General features: G+C 38.3%; 1 protein-coding gene across 14 annotated transcripts in view; it reads left to right on the top strand.

Annotated features, from left to right (window-relative positions):
• The window catches only part of ANK3 (ankyrin 3), a 662,261-nt gene that overhangs the window by 527,574 nt on the left and 114,958 nt on the right, over window positions 1-19,729 (top strand). For 10 of the 14 annotated variants that reach the window (XM_072823184.1, XM_072823185.1, XM_072823195.1 and 7 more), the window contains 6 exons: window positions 1,995-2,093; window positions 8,388-8,486; window positions 8,578-8,676; window positions 9,182-9,277; window positions 13,939-14,011; window positions 14,174-14,236. In XM_072823184.1, coding sequence (XP_072679285.1) covers window positions 1,995-2,093; window positions 8,388-8,486; window positions 8,578-8,676; window positions 9,182-9,277; window positions 13,939-14,011; window positions 14,174-14,236 — 529 coding nt within the window. The remainder of the gene's footprint in view (window positions 1-1,994; window positions 2,094-8,387; window positions 8,487-8,577; window positions 8,677-9,181; window positions 9,278-13,938; window positions 14,012-14,173; window positions 14,237-19,729) is intronic. The other 4 variants (XM_072823191.1, XM_072823187.1, XM_072823192.1 and 1 more) reach the window with 1 other exon arrangement.

Raw genomic sequence — 19,729 nt, 5'->3', positions numbered from 1 at the left:
GAAGACATTTCCCAAACTTTGCTGAGAACTGCTCAGTAAAAAAAATCTTCATAAGTCTTGAAAAGTCTTTAACTTAGGATAGGTGACCATGACATTTTTATAAAATATTAGGACTAAAAAGATTGGTTTCCTCTGAAGTAGAACATGGAGGGGGTAGGGGGACAGGGGACTGAGGAGGGCACTTGTCATGATGAGGACCAGGCGATGCGTGGAAATGTTGAATCACCATCACGTACACCTGAAACTAATAGAGTGCTGTATGTTAACTAACAGGAAGGAAGGTAAAAACTTAGTAAATCAATAAAGTAGAACATGGGACCTTGTTCTCAGATTGTGTCAGTTTTGGAGGATGCCACTTTGGACCCTAGCTTATTTTTCTTGGATTTCAACTGAATATATCCTCCCTCCTAGCCATGTTTCCTCTTTCCTCAGTTTGAGTAGGCTTCCTCCAAAATCCTGTAAACAGTATTTAAAAGTCAAGAACAAATGACTCTTCCTGAGTCCTATCATCTGTTTGAGGGAATGGCAACCCCTGATTAAATAATGTTCAGCGTCAAGAGGGCTCTGTGCTCTTGCTACTACTGCTTCTGATTCGCTCCTCTCCTCTGACCTATAGACAGCTGAGGTTCTCATTGCATGGATGCTAGAGGAAGAGACCAAAGACTTCCAGAGCATAGAGATTAACTTCTGTGCTCATATTAGGGGAAAGAGAACAATCTGAAAGCACTAACACCAAGTTACTTTCTCTCAAATATTGTTCATGAAAAGACACTTTAACAGCTACAGAGGATTTTTAAAGCAGAGTACAGTCTTGGTGATTTTTCTTGACCATTGAAACAAGCAGGTAGCCTGCGTATTCTGGGGTAGACTCAGCTTCAAATATTCAGCTTCAAATATTCAGTCTCATTAAATACATAATACCATCTAAATGACCTGGAAATTCTCATGAGATTGGATTCCTTTTGAATTTCCCAGCCCATCTTTCTTCCCCAGAAGCAACATGCAGATATATTGATCAGCCTTGGGTATTAATATGTGATAGGAAAATATTATCATCATATGTTAATTTATCATCATATTTAATTCATAACTACTTTTTCTATTAATTTCTGCTAATGCCAGTGCCAATGGTAACATATTGAAATTCCTTCAAGTATTACAAAAAAAAAAAAAAAAGTCTCTAGGTTTTTTTTTTTTTTGGTAAATATTTACTTATTTTTTTGAGTTGACACAGAATGTTACATTAGTTTCACATGTACAACTTAATGATGTGACAGGTTTATACATTATGCTCTGCTCAACCCAAGTGTAGCTCCCATCTCTGTCCTGTCACATGACTATTATGATATCATTGACTCTATTCCCTGTGCTGGGCCATTTATTCCTGTGACTTGTTCATTCCTCAACTGGAAGCCTGTACCTCCCACTCCCCTTCACCCATCTTGCCTGTCCCTCCATCCCCCTTCCTTTTAGCAGCCATCTGTTGGTTTTCTGTTTTTACAGGCCTGTTACTGCTTTTTGTTTGTTTCTTCATTTAGTTATTTTTTTCTTTGTGGAGATATTTTAAGGCAAATCCCAGACATTATATCATTTTCCTACTACATATTTCAGTGTTCATTTTTTAAAACTAGAGACTTTAAAGAAGTGAAATAAAATGATATAATGTCTAGGATTTGCCTTAAAATACTTCCACAAAGAAAAGAATGAACAGGAAGTAGGGCTGGATGAAGCAAATGAGGAAAACCTTCCTAATTGCTGAGTTTGTGATGAGTACACAAGGTTCAGTCCATTCCCTCCACTTCTGAATATGTTTGAAATTTTTAATTAAGCCTACACATAGCAATGTTGTGATGGTGCTAATACGTAAACTTTCCCTATAGTTTTAAACAAGAATTCCAGGCTTCCTGTCCTAGAATTCATAAACTGTTGCTCAAACATGCCTATGTGTGCTACATTCCCTTCTCTAAGATGACTGTACTTTGAATCTTTTGCAGAGTGGCCTGACCCCGCTCCATTTGGCTGCTCAAGAAGACAGAGTGAATGTGGCCGAAGTCCTCGTAAACCAAGGGGCAAATGTGGATGCCCAGACAAAGGTATACAGACAGAGTGTGCCCATATAAAGCATCATTTAATGACTCCTGTATGGAAACAAAAACAATTTGATAGGAGAGGAAGAACAAATTTTATATCACATCTCTTATACATAGTATTTCAAACATATATCTGTGCCAGGGACACCAAGTTGTAGTGTCCCAGATGCTTTTATCTTTAGTGGCCTAGGCACTTTATCCCAGCTGCCTACAAGTACCCACCCGTGGTAACACTATTGATCCCCATTACGACAGATCTGTCTTGCAGGGGCAGAGTGTAAAATCGTGTTCCTTAGCTTTTGTGACTGACTTAACACATACAGAAAAATTTATCAGTGATTTGTGACCTTTAACTTTGTTCAGATGTAGTCTATAAAAAAGGATAAAGTAAGTTTTATTCAATTATTTTTCCCTTGCTAAATTCCTTATGGCATGTGTGGTTGCTAGCATCTCTTTCTCTCTCTTGCTCTCGCTCTCTCAAACAGTTCCTTCAAAAAGAAAAAAAAATACTGATTAACATCCTATAATGCTGCAATTTCAAACTCAGATAAGAAAAACGGCTGTTTTGTGTCTTCATCAGAGATAGGACTTTGTATGAATCTCATTTCTTGAAGCATTTTCTTTCGGCACTTAATTTTGTTACTTCTTCATAGCAAACTTGTTTTATCTACTCTAAAACATAATTCTTGTTTCTTTCTGTGTGTCATACTTTGATGCAAAAAATGAATGCTTATTAAATATTGTGAATACAAACATCTCATGTATAATAGAGATTCTGAGGTGCATTGATAACCTACTGAAGTTACTAAAATATATAGAAGTATCACCAGGAAGTAGCCAAGTAAAAAGGTATTCAGACATCAAAATCAGACTGGATTTACCAGATAGGCACAGAAGGAACAGCCCCAAGGAGAATACACGCTTTGGACATTGTCTGGCTCTATGGTTGTAGCTGCTCCATCCATGCTGTCTATGTTCTATCAAAAAGGAGCTGCCTGAAAGAGATCTGACCAGGCAAGATCCTGTCTGTGTTTTAAACTCTGTGTCAAATTAGTAAAGCAAGTATCATTGTCCCTGGCCAGGGCTGCCCTAGGTGGAACTGAAGAGTAGGCACATTCCCACTCAATTCCCTTTCTGGAATTTCTGTGCAGTCTCCATGGCCTCATCGGTAGCCAGCTTACCTAGCAATCCCTTCACTCTATTTCCTTCCCATTATAAAAAATCTCATCATCCTTAGCCTTCAGTGCTTTCCTAGTAACTAATTATTTAACAGTAAAGGCACTGGTAGCAGCTGAGTGGTTTCTTGTTACTTTCCATTTTGAAAATAAAAGCATTTTTAATTCTGATAAAAGAAGCAGATTAGAGGTGCCTGGGTGGCTCAGTTGGTTGAGCATCTGACTCTTGATTTCAGCTCAGGTCGTGATCTCAGGGTCATGGGATCAAGTCCTAAGTCAGGCTCCATGCTGGAACCTGCTTAAGATTATCTCTCTTCCTCTTTCTCTGTCCCTCGATCATGCTCATGCTCTCTCTCTCTCAAAAAAAAAAAAAAAAAAAAAAAGAATCAGACTGAATTTAGCTTGTAGTCTTTATTTTATTAATGGCAAATATATTCATCTTGTGTTGTTTCATTTATACACACAAACAGACTTAAACACTTTTTTTGGTTGCTGCTTCCTTTACAGATTAAAAATTCTAGGAGGCATGGACAGGGTCAAGTTTCTCAATATGTTTTTGCCCCTGCGCATCCAAGGCAGACACTGTAATTCAGTCATGAAGTGTGGCACTGATTGTCCAAGGCAGGTTGAGAGGCAGGGCATGGTGCTAGGAGCCTTCTTACACAGAAGGGCCCCTGAGCTTAAGGGTCTCCAGCCTCTACCAGGGTTTCTTCCTAACCCAGCCCAACTCAGATCATGGTCAGTAATCAGTTTTGTACTTGGTGTAATATTTATGAAGCATGTTCCCTTTCCTGCCTTTGACAAGTGATGCACTTCAGAAAGCACCTTTGCCTCTTACAAATTCTTTCCCTTTCTTTTTCTTCTCAGCAAAATCATAGCACCCAAAAAAGCTGAGGCTATGATTGTTCCATAGCTGAAAAAAGCAGAAGTGCAGAGAGATGGGTTGTGGGACTTGCTTCCTAAACTTGTGAATATGAAGTTTATTATATTCTATGAAATGCCAAATTCTTACGGGTAAGGATGACAGCCCTAAGCAGCCTGCAGGTGTAAAGTGTAGTACCATTTAATTCATTGGCTTGAATTTAAAAATAGTAATCATGAAAACATTGAGAGCTCTTTTCTCTTATGGGGAAAAGACTAGAATATCCTGGTAACAGCTTTTGCAGCCATCCTATTGGCTTGCTGACCTTCTACACATCCAACTCTGTATTTGAAGTTCACTGAATCAGTTCAGACTAAATTGTGCTGCTGGCCACACAGTTTAATATTCAGTGTGGTTTAGCTGAAATAAAGTCATTCTTTTTCCTTTTTAAAAGGATAATCTCCTGAAGCATTTTATTTAAACCATCCAAAATACACTGATTTTCAACAGTACTGATTAGCAACTTAATAGTTAAACTATATTTCTTTAAATGTGTATAAAATAATGAAAAAATTTATTTGATATTCATTTCACATTCATTCTTAGAGCTCCTACTAGTTGCCACATTCTAAACAGGGTGATATATTCCTTGCCCTCATAGTAGTTCTAATCTAGAAAAGAAGATATATGATGGTAAAAATAATAGAATAATATAATACCAAAATGTATTACCCATCTTCTCTGTGTCAGGTATTAAGTGCTTTACCTTTATTAGTTGGTTTAATCCTTACAACTACCCTAGAAGGTGGGTAAAATTGGTGTCCCTGTATTACAGATGAGGAAACTGAAGAACAGAAAGTAGTCACTTGTACAAGGTCACATAGCTAATTAGTACAAAGCCTGACTTTGACCTCACATATAAATACATAATTTTAGAAACATTGGCATTCACCGAATTATTTTACAAAGGTGGAATGTGTAGAAGGGAGCAATAGCTGGTTCAGTATCATAGAAACAAGAGGGAAAAAATGGTGGGCATGTCCCAATATGCTGCTAGAAATTTAAGATTTCAGAGGGCCTTTATGGACCAGGCTAAGCAAGTTCAGCTTTTTATCCTGTTCGCATTGGAAAGCCTTGGAAGGTTTTAAACGGAAGAATGATAAGATCAGGCATCCAGCTTAGACAGACAGGAGAAAGTGCAGAGACCGAGTTGGTCAAAGGAGTTTGGAGCAGGGGCAGTTGAAGGCTACAGCTAAGGTCCGGATGGAGAAGAAAGAAGGCTTTCACTTAGGAGCAGATGGGAAATTGATGAACAAGAGAGAAACTTGAGAGATACTTAAAGAAGTGTGAACAATAAGATATGAGGAAAAGTGAGAAATTCAGGAAGAATCTCAGGATGTGACCCCTGTGACTGGGTGATCACAAGCACCATTCAATGAGATTAGAGGAAGCTGGCTGAGGGAGAAGACCAAGGGTTCTGTGTGGGGCACTTGACTACTACCCAGTAAGGTATGGTGCTGTGGCTCCAGAGATCAGAAACATCAGCCTGAATACTCCGTCTGCACCTATTAGCTCTTCCTTCACAAATACAACCTTTCAGTATTGCCTAGAGGAGAAGACAACTTCTGCTCGTCTTGATGGTATAACTATGCAACAGTGGAAAAAAGAGGCAGACACTGCTCAGTTAGCTGAACTGTGATTATTTCTTAGCTATTCCAGAAAGAATAGTTTGTCTTTCCAAAATCGATTGCTGCTAATTGGAAAGAATTTCTCAAATCACATCTCTCTGAGCATATTTGTGCAAGGTGCCATTTAATATAAGAATTTTATGGCCCTCAATGAATGGAAGAGCCCCGATCTGATTTCTCTAAGAGCAAACTAAATCTTCTGATCCATGCACATGTGTTTTTTTTTAATAAAATACTTTATTTTTTAAAGATTTTATTTATTTATTTGAGAGAAGGAGCATGAGTAAGGAGAAGGGTCAGGGGGAGAGGGAGAAGCAGACTCCTCACTGAGCAGGGAGCCTGATGTGGGGCTCTATCCCAGGACCCCAAGATCATGACCTGAGCTAAAGGCAGATGCTTATCCGATTGAGCCACCTAAGTGCCCCTTTAATAAAGTACTTTAATGCTTGTGGAACAGCAAGAAGACCAATGTCCCTGGTACAACAAACAAGGAAGAGATTAGTAGGAATGAGCTCAGAGATTTAGTGCACAGGGGGTATAGTGAAGGTATATCAGACAGATCCTAATAGCCCATTATAATCACTTAGGGTTTTACTAGGAGTGAGATGGAAAGCTGTGAGGATGAATAGAAACTGTGTATTAAAATACTTAAAATGATTCAATTTCTTTAGAAAATCTACTTAGTAGACTTAGCACAACAGCCTTTGGAATCTGTTGTATCATTGCTTAGGCACATTGACAAAAAAAAAAAAAAACTGAAAAGCTTTTTAATAGCTATATTTTTAAATTATTTTCTGATTGTTTTTAGCTCTCTAAAAATTAAACCTCTACCACTAAAGTTGGGAATAATGTCACTTCAGTTAAGCTAATTGTACTAAGAACTGATTGGCGAAAGCTATTTTCATGCCTCCCACACTGAGCAACATTCTGAGTCCTAATGCAGTATCCTGAGTTCCTCAGCATCAAGAAAGAAGCCTGCAAAGTAGGCAAGTCAGTTCAGGTTACCAAAACAGGATCTCCTTCGTCATGCGTGGAGCAGCTTCAGGCGTTATAAATCAGACTCATATACACGGTCATGGTGAACTTTATCGGTGGGAGTCTGGGTCACATGGGCACGCTGACAGTCAGTTTGTGGAAGGGAATCTGACCAGAGTAAGCTCTTGGGCAGCACCTCCCTGGTGCGACATCTTCGCCTTCCACACTCAGCTGTGGTCTGGGCATTCAAATTCAGATGTACCTATTTGCTAGCATGTCTTAGTTTGGGCTGCTATCACAAGAATACCGTGGAGTGGACAAACTGTCATTTCTTACAGTTCCAAAGGTTGGGAAGTCCAAGGTTAAAGTGCCAGTGGATCCCTCGTCTGGTGAGGGATCTCGTGCTGGTTTGCAGATGGCTATCACATAGCTTCTGGTTATATCTTTACACAGTAGAGGGCAGAGAGGAGAGGCAGGCAGTCTCCTGTCTCTTCCTATAAGGGCACGAATCCCATTCATGAGGGTTCCACTTAATGACCTAATCACCTCCCAAAGGCCCCATCTCCAAATGTCATCACACTGAGGATTGGGGCTCAGCATGTAAATTTGGGGGGGACAAACACTCTGTCTATAGTATAGAGTCACCATAAAGATACAATAGTGCAAAATACATGAGATACAGACCCTTGACAACACGGACCCCTCTCCACCAAGCACACTGAGAATGTTTTTAAAACTCAGTCCTCTCCCTTTTGCCAACCTGGTGCTGCCAGTGTCCTCGTAAACAGAATTAATTGTAGATGTTGAAATTGCATGGTAATGTCTGTTACAATGTGGCCATCTGGAAAAGTATCTGGGATATCCTTATTTTAAAAAATAATTATACACACACATATATAATTATATATATGTAAGGTATTATTTTTTTTTTGACAGATAGAACCTACAGTTCCTCAGGGGTCAGTGGATGTTAATTTGGGAAACAACTTACTGCTTTGTCTAAATCAGTTCTTGTCAAATGATGGGACTCTAGCGAGGAAGCAGGAGACTAACTACAGTGTATATACCTGGATCAAGGTCACACTTCTCAGACCTCCTGAACTCCCACCACTCTCTACTGTTTTAGTGTTTCTGGGCTTCCCATCTCTGTCATGCATTCTGATAATCATTTACTGCCTGGAATTAGCGTTTAGCCACTTCGTGGTTGTTTTCTACCTCAATTTTATACTTTTAGAGCACATCTGTCCCCAGGACATTCTTTCTCTCCCTTATCAGGAAGCCACTGAATCAGTCTGTCCAGGCTATTGACTGTGCCATGTGTCTTTCCTTTCTTGAAAAGTTGGTGTGAGAATAAAATAAGCTGATGCAAGAAAGCACTTTGGGGAGTTCAATAACTATTTACATGTGACATGGTATTATTTTTTGTATCTAACACTAGCTCTGAGAAATATCAAGGGCATCTTATATATTCAAAGTGAGGGGGAGAATGATCCCAGCTCAAAAAGTCAGGTTAAATAATACTTTTTGCTTCTATTTAGGATAGCTGTTACTGAAAGTATACTTATGAGGTTTCTTTTCTGAAAAAATATCATTACAGATGGGATACACACCTTTACATGTAGGCTGCCACTATGGAAACATCAAGATTGTTAATTTCCTGCTCCAGCATTCTGCAAAAGTTAATGCCAGAACAAAGGTAAACTCTTTTCTCTTTCATATCCACCACCAAAGTCACTGATTTTGTGCCCAAGGAAGTAAGAGTCATTTCTTCCATCTTCCTTCTGCAGAATGGGTATACGCCGTTACATCAAGCAGCTCAACAGGGACACACGCATATAATAAACGTCTTGCTTCAGAACAATGCTTCCCCCAATGAACTCACTGTGGTAAGAGTGAAGGGAGGGAGGGAGGAGGCTAAGAGAAGGGGGGGGGATGGACCTTGATGCTGGAATCTTCTTACATTTTTCATTGTGCACCAGTGTTGCCACACATTTAGTAGAATTCAGGCCAAAACACGATAGCTATACTGTGAGCCATCCAGAGAGAGAGATGTGATTAGTGTTTCACACTTAAAAACTACAAATCCATTGCCACCTAGTAGGAAATCCATATATAACAAGAAAAACATGTTTGTTCCCTTGATTACTTAGAATGTTAAAAAGCCTCTTGGATTCCATGTGTAGCAGCCAACTCTCTGCTGCATGAGTGGGAACAGGTTAGGTGGGTTTTGAGCAAGGTATGTCTCTAATGAAAAATGTTTGGTGTATGATAGTGGGTGGGACCAGTGAACCACTCGCCTTCTGTTCAGTAGGGCGAAACTTGTGGAAGCACACAGACACTGAGACCCGGGGAGTGATTACTAATTCCTTGTCCTCGTTTCCCTCTTGCCAGAATGGGAACACTGCCCTAGCCATTGCCCGGAGGCTTGGCTACATCTCTGTGGTCGACACCCTGAAGGTAGTGACTGAGGAAACCATGACCACGACTGTAAGTATTGAATGCAGACCCCATCAGCCTGAGAGCCAGCTCTCAGGCTGTAGATTTTCCAGGGCTCTGGGGAAGTGAACCTACTCCCCCCAACTCATAGACTAAGTGCCATGCTTCCAAATGCTGTCCCTTCATTGCTGGCAACCAGCATCACAGAACTCTCATTTCTGATACTGAGAAACTAAATGCTAAAAATATCTTTTGAAAAGTTGTATTAGTAGCTATAGAGTTTTTTGCTCCCATATAAAGCTAAATTTATATATTTGTTTTACTATAAAAACATTTTTAAAGGCTTTATTTATTAGAGAGAGAGAGAGCGAGAAAGCACAAGTAAGGGGAGGGGCAGAGGAAGGGGGAGAAGCAGACTCCCCAATGTGGGGCTCAATCCGGGTACCCCAGAATCATGACCTGAGCCGAAGGCAGATGCTTAACCAACTGAGCCAGCCAGGCCCCCTGATATAAAAATATTTTTAATGAAATGAAGACAGGAATATTTTCACATCCTCCTTTGGCAGAGTGAGGAAATTGAAGATAAGTTGGTTCTTTAAAATGTTGTAACTCACAAATGGTAATGGATACATTGTTGTTGTTATGGTGAAAAGCATTTTTTTTTGCATTGTTGTTAAAATAAAACATTAGAGGATCAAAATTGACTTTTGCCACCATTCTCACTGCTCTTCCGTTCGGCTATTGGAGTTTTCACAGGAAAAACAAAAAATGTTTTGTTAAAATTATAAATAAATCTTCAGCAGAAGGCCTTGTTGCGTCAGATACACTTTTACAAGCTGCAACCTCTAGGATAAGTCATTTCTTATTAGCACCATCTGGAGCCTTTGAACTGCATCAGGATTTGGTAACTTTGGACTTGAGAGCAGATATTGCACCATATCAGAGGCTTGTTGGAGTTATTCCTGACTCCATGACTCAACACACATGCCTGAGATTGGCTCCGTACAATGTAAATTTAGGACTCTGGAACACTAGGAATTATCGGCTCTGCCTCCTTTTCTCATCCACCACCTTCCAATGTGAAGGGAGGCAGGGTTAGCATCTGCAAACAGTTTGTATACACAGTGCTTCATACAAAAAAATAAATGGGTTGAGGAATTCTGTAGCAACCTGCTGGTTGAATTATTTGGCAATGCACAGGCTTTAAAAACTAAAAAAAAAAAAAAAAAGCCTGCTGATCACAAGAGAGAAATTATTCAATTTGCAAAAAAAAAAAAGAAAGCAGTAGCTTTAATGAACTAGAGCAATGGTTATCAACCAGGGCATGTTAATTACTACGTATTGCTTTTATATACTTCCTGAGTATTTCATGATTTTAAAATCTGTTATTAAATTCTTGAGAAAAGAGTTTAAACAAATAGTGTTTATTAACCTTAATGTTATAGATATTCCATTTAGCTCTCTCTAGAAAAAATGAGGGAGAAGGATAAGGTATTAAATAATGATCAAGTGTCACAATGCAGATTTGAAATCACTGCAATAAATATATAAAACTTATCTTTCAGTGTTAGAGAATTGAAACCGATGTAATCGTTCAAAATCTAAATCTTGCTTATTGAATGTAAATGACTTGCTCACCCATTGAGAAAGCTCAAAATATTTCTTGAAAATCAAAAGTGCTTGAGGAAGGGGACCTAGCTGGCTCAGTAGGTAGAGGGATATGACTCTTGATCTCAGGGTTGTGGGTTCAGAATCCACATGGGATGTAGAGATTACTTAAAAATTAAATCTTAAAAAAAGCTTGAGGAGAAAAATAAAGACAGAGAAAGTAAAGTTACAGCCTGAGAATGGTTTCAAGGCTCTGGTTCAAGTGAAAGACAGACAGTGTATGGGAGTCAGGCCATATTCCTCAGTGCCATCCGCTGAGTTGGCAGGTGATTCCTGCAAGAGAGAGAAGACAGGACCCATGCTAACAGGAAAGATCTAGTTTGCCTAAGGAAGTAAATGAGGCTTCCACCAAATGAAGAGCTCACATAGGTTACGAAAGAGCCCATTGAAGTCCCGAAGACTTAGTCCAGCATTGTGGTATTCGAGACTGTATTCCAAGCTGAGACACCACTGTGTCAGGTCTGCTTTTGCAGTGAAATGTAACCTGGCACAGATGAGAACCTACACAGTTTAGGGTGGTGATCTTAAGCTCATTAAACATGGTGCAGCCTCCACCGCAGGCAGGTCTTTGCATGGCCACCTGCTGGAGCCCCAGCAGCCTTTGACTCCATCAGCAGATGTCAGTTTTTCAAAAACTTTAAATAGACGATTCATCTTCCCTATGAGTACAATCTATGACCTGGCAACTCCGAGAATCCGAGAAAGATGCTTGAGTTAATGACCTTACCAATCTGGCTAAGTGGGGAACCAAGGAACTAGAAGTTGACACTCAGACAAAGAATCAAGCATTTGAATTGCCTCATGTAAAATATTCCATTTCCTCAATGGCAAAGAACAGAGGACATCTATCTCTCAGGTACTGTCTTCTAAAAGAGAGAATCAGGGCTACTTCGAGAAATAGCTGAATCTAGATCTAGGGAAGGAAATATACGAGATGAGCATCATCTAGTGCCAAAAAGTAAGAAGGTGTCTCCCTCCCCAAGTAAGTAAATAAACATGCATATACACAATTATGGAGCTGTTTAAAGGGACACAGCAGTCAACTGAAAGAGTTCCCAGTGGCCAAAGGTGGAACAATTTTAGATAGAAAGATGATAGATAGATAGATAGATAGATAGATAGATAGATAGATAGATAGATGATAGAAAGAATTGAGTATAATGCAAAGCATAAAATAAATATCCATGAGTCCATACTAATATAGATAAATGACTGAATAAATAGGAAAGAAGAGGCAAACCAGGCAAAAAAAAATCCCAAACAATATATGAAAACACTTCACTCTCAAAGAGGTATAGAACATAATTCCCTACTGCTTAGGTGTGGGTTGAGTATGACTTCCCTGCAAAGAATAAAGTATGGAAAGGGGCACAGGGGACATAGGTACCATGGAGATACCTGATAAACACTGGCTTGGCAAGGAGAATAAGGCCAACATCAACACGAGTAAATCATATTGATAGTGTGTATCCTTAATACTGTATGATGAGGGAGCCAGGGTGGCTCAGCAGTTTAGTGCTGCCTTCAGCCCAGGGTGTGATCCTAGAGTCCTGGGATCGAGTCCCCCGTCAGGCTCCCTGCATGACACCTGCTTCTCTCTCTGCCTGTGTCTATGCCTCTCTCTCTCTCTCTCTGTGTCTCTCATGCATAAATAAATAAATAAAATCTTTAAAAAAAAATACTGTATGATGGAAAGAGCACTTGACCTCTGTGGTCTTCCTCCCCAAAACTTGCAACCCTAATCCTGAGAAACACATGAGACAAATCCCACTGAGGGACATTCTACAAAATACCTGACCAGTTCACTTTTAAACCATGAAGGTCGTTAGAAGGAAGGAAAGTCTAAGAAACTGTCACAGCCATAGGAGCCTACAGGGGCATGACAGGTAAAGAGACTGTGGTGTCCTGGATGGGTTCCTGGAACAGAAAAGGGACATTTGGTAAAAAATTAAGGAAATCTGAATAGAATACAGGCTTATTTAATAGTAATATGTGAGTATTGGTTCGTTAATTATGACAAATGTACCATAGTTTCAACAACCTAGCTTTTTTTAGTTGCCTTACTTAAGTATCTATCCTCCCTTGTACCATTAGCCTTTCATATGCTTAGAATAAGAAGAGGACTTGTTTTAAGTCTAAAACACTAAGTCATTAATATTTTTAACAAGCTCTCTGTGTCCTTTGGATGGATACAATCTATATAGGTAAAGAAGTCATCCAAGAGCAAATAAAAAATTCACTAAGTCCTTGGCTCTATAATACACAGTTCTTTAAAATTGTGTGGAGGTGAAAATGATCTTGCAAATGCATGATCTCTAAAATATTTTCTGCATGGCATACTTGTAAAAATTATATGATTTATGCAATCTTAATATTTTATATTTCTCCTAGGAATTAAAATGTATACATAGAAGGGGAAGACAAAATCCATGGCTAGCTTGTGCAAGCAATAGAGACACAATGCTTGGTGATCTTCAGCCAAGACTTTTAGTGGAATGAGGTAGCAGATTCATCAGACCATGAAAAAGTATGACAATAGACTAGGAGAGGCAATATCTCTCTTGTCTTTTCTTTTTTTTTTTTAATGTTTTTTATTTATGATAGTCACACAGAGAGAGAGAGGCAGAGACATAGGCAGAGGGAGAAGCAGACTCCATGCACCGGGAGCCCGATGTGGGATTCGATCCCGGGTCTCCAGGATCGCGCCCTGGGCCAAAGGCAGGCGCCAAACCGCTGCGCCACCCAGGGATCCCTCTCTTGTCTTTTCCTTTGAAAAGTCTTATTAGGGACCTAAATCTTTTAAGCTGATTTGCTTTGCCACTAGAATTCTTTTAACTTATATTTGTTCTTAGCAGTATATATGGTGAAGTCCCTTAATGCTAAGGGACAATTTTGATGTCATTTTATATGGAGGAGCCTCAAGATACTCAGCACATCAGTCCCATAATATATCAAATGATTAATTTAGAAAGAAATGAATAGTCTCATTAAAATGTTCAGTCTGCTTACACTAAGGTGACTGCTCTTTTTGTTGTTGTTATTAGACTATCATAGAGAAGCACAAAATGAATGTTCCAGAAACGATGAATGAAGTTCTTGATATGTCTGACGATGAAGGTATGAAAACCACCTTTGTGTTCATAATTAAGAGTAACTGTGTACCTGTTTCCTAAAGAATGTTTATTGTAAAAATGTTTATTGAAGTCTTAATGTGTTTTGTTGTCGCATAAAGACTATACATTTTCCACACAACTTACGTTGTTCACTTAAATCATGCAGTTCGTAAAGCCAACGCCCCTGAAATGCTCAGTGATGGTGACTATATCTCAGATGTTGAAGAAGGTATTTGTAACTTTTTACTGTGATAGAACTTAACTACAGCTTTATCTTCCATTTCTTATCCTCGAAATGTAACACTTCCTTGAGTTACTAACTCTTCACCTAACTTCCGATTATTAACCTATGTAACCATCTAAAAGATGGATATTTGGTATTAGTGGCCTCTTTGAAGCTCCTCTCCTTGAATCCATTTTCCAACTTGAAAATATGAGTATCACTAATGATGTGGGTTGCTTTCTTTTTCTCTGTTTCTATTAAACAGAAAATTGATTTTTATTGTTTACATTTGAAAATCTAGAAGAGGAAATCTGATTAATGTTTACAGCTAAAATATTTTTTTAAATAAATAAGAGAAAGTATCTTATAGGTAAGAAGCTAAATGCTCATTGTTAGGTTTACTCAAGTTTGGTCCATTATTGGACCCATAATGAAAACTCAACCTGAACAAAATTGCTTTCAGAACATAAATTTTCAATATTGATTTTATGAAAGGGATCAGAAAACAAATGCTTATATCTATACTTCATTTGCTTAAAAGAAACTACTTTTTTCTGCCTTTTAAAAAAAATCAATATATTTGCCCAGCTCATGATGTATAGATATACTAATGAATGATATCTTTAAAAGTTTCATTGGAAAATTAGCATTTTTAAATATTATAAAGATAGTGAATATTGGAGTTGTGCTGGAATAATGAAATGTGTACTTGTAATAGAATTTCTATTATATTTTTGTTTTTTTTCTTCCACCATCTGACTCTCCCAAACGTCTGTCTTTTCACTCCCTGTATTTCCTATCTCTCATATATTTTTCTCAGAGATCAGACTCAATGCTATTAGTCTTTCTCTAAATTTAGGTAATTTTCCCTATTTTAATTATTGATTCTCCCCTTTGAGTTGCACAAATTCAATAGAAAATCTAAATAGTGGGAAACCTACATAACTAAAATTACTTTAACTCTTTTGGCATCCAGTGACTGCCTACCATAAGTGTGCTGTGGCCAGAGGACTGCATCTGCATACCTAGAACAGCCAGTGCCTTAGTGGTCATTTAGAAACTGTCTCATTGTTCGTAATTGTTGTTTTCATAAATGTGAAAGGCTTTTACTCATTTCTCCTTCCTTTTGTCTAAATCATCAACTATATATTTACTTCTCTTCCATCCAGGATTGGATATTTGTATCATCTTTAGAACTTTAAGAATAATATGCCTTGCTGTCATATTATATTTTAATGCCTTCTTATGTAAAGTGTTCAGAGCAATTTCTTATGTGTAGAAGACAAAAGGAAAATTATGTTCTCACATAGGTGTGTATGTGAGAAATATGTTAAAAGTATATTTTCAAGTGAAATTTTATGAAATATGACAAACACAGACCCCAAAATGTGCTAATTTCTGACAAACTATCCGAAAAATAGTTGCATTGATAAGAGGCCAAGTTTGAATATGAATCTTTTAATCTGAAGATAATTCATCCAGCCATTTAACTGGAAATGACAGTGATTTCTTATGGATTTATCTCAGCTTGGGAATTTGAAATTAAGAAACAAATTTTAATTCTCATTTTGTTCATCTTTCTTTAAACTCTTTGGCCCTTGCATTATGGGTGTGTCCATGGGCTATGGGAATCAAGTGGCTTTTGATTTCATAATGTTGAGAATTTAGTGTTGGAAGGGGTTCCTAAAAGGTCACTTGATCTGAACAACAACCATCTATGCTGGAGTCACCTCTATAAAATCCTGTCTGAGGAGGTCATTTGCCCAAATGCCTTTATGACAGAAATTCCCTAATTCCTAGCCTGCCTATTCCATTTTAAACTACCCTGACTTTAAAAATTCTTTATTTTACTAAGTGTCCTTCTCATTGATTCAAGCTACTACTCATTGATTCAGGCTCTGATATATTTGGCATTTTTTAAAACAAAATCTGTCTCATCTGTGTGACAGTCCTTCTTTCTATTTCTTGTTAGTCTGTTTTCCTCCAGGTATCACCACCTGCACTGCCCCCTCACCATTGTGGCCAACCTCCTATTCACATTTCAGGGAGTCAATGTCTATCTCAGATTGAGGTGACCAGAACTGAATACAACATTCCAGGTGTGGTCTGATCAAAGCAGAGTAATGTAGGGCCATTGCTTTGTCCTTGGACAATATTACAAATCTATTATGGGAGATTAAGACATGTTTGAGGTTATAATATCCACTTAATTGAACTCCTATTAATATTACTGTCAGCTAATAGTCCTAAACTTTGCTTACATGAGTTCTAGTAAGCCACTTCTGCCCTGTCATGAATTTATATCATTCTGTGCTGCATAAATTAGCATTTCTGTATTACTCCAAATCCCCCCTAAAATTTTAATTCTAAAGGGACCCCTACAACTTTAATGATAGCTTTTACTTCTGACTCATTTGCCTTATGGTCTTGCCAGCACTTGGCTGCTTTAGTTCGGTCCAGAGCCGCTTGCCTCAGGAAGCCCTTACAGACTGGGACAAATGTTTCTTTCCAGGTAGCCATAAGGATATTGTGAATATCTTTCTCTAAAGAACCCATAAAAGATCATCACACTAGTATCCTAGGGTACCAAGGATGTCAGTAGCCTTTAAAAGCAAATAAAAATGAAAACAACATACATTGCCAGTTTTTCTCGAAAAAGAAAAGAAGAATGAGTACGTAATATGGAAAAATAAAATTTTAATCCTATATTATAAAAATAGTAATAGTAAATAGAGTAAATGTTAAGGGAACATTTTCCTTTTTCTTCTTTGCTTCTCCTTCTCTTTTTCCTTTCTTCTGTCTGCTATAAGAAATTAGTATAGGTAAAAGAGTATTTGCATTAATTTCACACAGTAAAAAATCAAAAAATAAATCTAGACAATGTTATCAATTAATGACCTAGGGGAACAATGGAGCCAAGTTACAGAATAGAACTAAGGCTGAAGTATCAGCAAAGCAGAGCAACAGAAGGAAAGGCGATAAAGCAGCTTTATCTAACCCACACATTACTTAGGTAGGGGGTAAGCAGAGCTCCTAGAGGGCCAGACTGATCCACAAATATCTTAATGCCCCATTGTCTTCTTTCCCAGGAAATATGTCACATACATGTAAAATTAATATATATACACAAAATTAATGTTGGTTCTAGTGCTTGTTGTATTTTTAGGTTTTGCAATTTAGAAGAAACAAAAGAAAAGAAGAAAGAGGGAGAGAGAAGAGGAAGGGAGGGAAGAAAGAAAGAAGAAAATTGAGAATAAGGTTCAATCTGTCTTCTATTTTGGGTCCCCCTCCCAAGAAATTTTAGAGTTGGCTTTGGTTCAACGCTGACTTCATAAATTCCTATAAAGTATATTTTGTAAATTTTTAAATAACATATAAAATGTTATTTTAGCTTGTGTAATTCTAGGAGATTGGGTTATAGTAATAGATTTAAAGAACTATAAATGGGACATAATGAGAAATGGAATTACGCCATGGTGGGACACCTGGGTGGCTCACTGGTTGAGCATCTGCCTTAGGCTCAGGGTGTGATCCTGGAGTCCTGGGATCAAGTCCCACACCAGGCTCCCTGTATGGAGCCTGCTTCTCCCTCTGCCTATGTCTCTGCCTCTCTCTCTCTCTCTCTCTCTCTCTCTCTCATAAATGGATAAAATCTTATAAAAAGGAATTATACCATGGGAAGTAAAAACCAAGGTAGCTCTATGAAATGGGACTCCACTGAACAGGTTTGGGAGACAATTGGGTGAGACTGGGAATTATTTAATTCTCAGCTACTCCCAATTTTGATAGGGCTACCATATCCTACTCAGGATCAAATGCAGACACAATATTAAAAGGAAAAAAAGTAAGAGGCTAAGCACACATGTGGTAGAAATAATTATCAGATATGTAGAGGTTTGAGATATATTAAGGCATTAAAATTTCATCAGAGGTTAGAGTGACATGAAGGGTGAGGAAAGTTGTGCTCAGTCACCTTTTGCCATAATTCAGTGCCCAGTGAGTTGAATTGACATCATGTAGCCCATGCTGTCCACTGTACTGATGAGGCAGCAAAGCCCAAATAAACATGGAGTAGCTTGCCCAGACAGGTTAGTAGCAGAGCTGAACAGGAAGGAAGATTGGACGGACTGTCTGGATCTAGATCTTCTCTTTCATTGCTACTCTAACATGATCTATTTTCTTATATACAGAACCCAAGAATGTATTGTTTTTTAAGCTTTAAAAAAGGAAAAGCTTAGGAAAAGGAGCAGATCGTGCTCTTGGAAATTATCACAAGCTAATAATAATTATGTCAATGACCTTGATAAGACTATAATAGAAATAGTATACTTTCTTCAGACCATATTGGTAAAAGAAATATGCAGACCAAGATGTAAATTCCAGCAAAATAAAATATAAACATAATTTAGAATAGATCTTAAGAATTCAAAGCAAGTAGTTTAGCAAGCATATCTGAGTCTTCTCAATTAGGAGAGGATAAGTAGAATTTGAATGGCACAATCTAAAACTCAAAAAAGTAGAAGTTACTTTGGGAGACATGAAGATGGATATCAAGAAAACCACCCGGAAGTCCTTTTAGGAGCCCCTCTCACAAATGCCTAGGACTGTCCTGCTATCCTAATCTCCTGGGCATGCTGATAAATAAATCAAGCTATTGACTTTTTAGCTTTATAGATCTGTAAAGAAGCCTTAGAGATGAGCCTGCACCAGGTGGTCCAAGGAAGTGGTGATTGTTATGCAGAAATTGTTCTTCACCTGAAATGTTATCATTTTACAAATACCCGTTCAGTCATAAGTCAAAAGTCTAGCCTTTTGCCCAATATTTCTCTGCTTACAATTGACCTTTCAAATAGACATTACCTAATTGCATCCTTCTCCTAGTGATAAAGTCAAAATGAAATACCAGAAGCAGAGACCCAGAATCTAACACAGTGCCTGATATACAGGAGATCTTCACTATGTGTTTGGGTGGTTACATTAAAGTGGAGGGAGACTCCAGGAAAAGACAGTTTTATAGGTTTCTGAGAACAGGCAGACAGGATAGAGAAAATTTACCTGCCAAGTCCCTCTTCCTTCCAATAAAAGCTTTCACACTGAGACAGTCCTAGACTATGGATTGCCTCAAAAAACAGCTTTATGACTGTCCTAAGGTGTATCTGCATCTTGAGAATAATTAACAAATTTAAAAGAATCTGTGAACCGAGACTTTATTCTAAAATACAGTCCACCCTATCTTTGGTATTCCATCTTTGATTCTGGAATAAAGTGATTTTGATCCACACTGTCCACCTACCCAGCACATACCTGGTGTTTCCATCTAGATTCTCACAGACACTTAACTCATCATGCCCTGGACACCTGCTCCCAACAGTGTCTCCTTCCAGCCTCCTCCATCCTAATAAGTGGCTCCATCATACAAGCCAGGCCTGAAGTTATGCGTAATCGCCCTGCCCTTTTCTTAGCACTCATGCCCAGTCCCTCAGCAAGTCCTAGCACTTC

This window comes from Canis lupus, chromosome 4 (genome assembly GCF_048164855.1).
Source record: "Canis lupus baileyi chromosome 4, mCanLup2.hap1, whole genome shotgun sequence".
NCBI lineage: Eukaryota > Metazoa > Chordata > Mammalia > Carnivora > Canidae > Canis > Canis lupus.
This window is presented reverse-complemented; position numbering and strand designations above follow the sequence as displayed.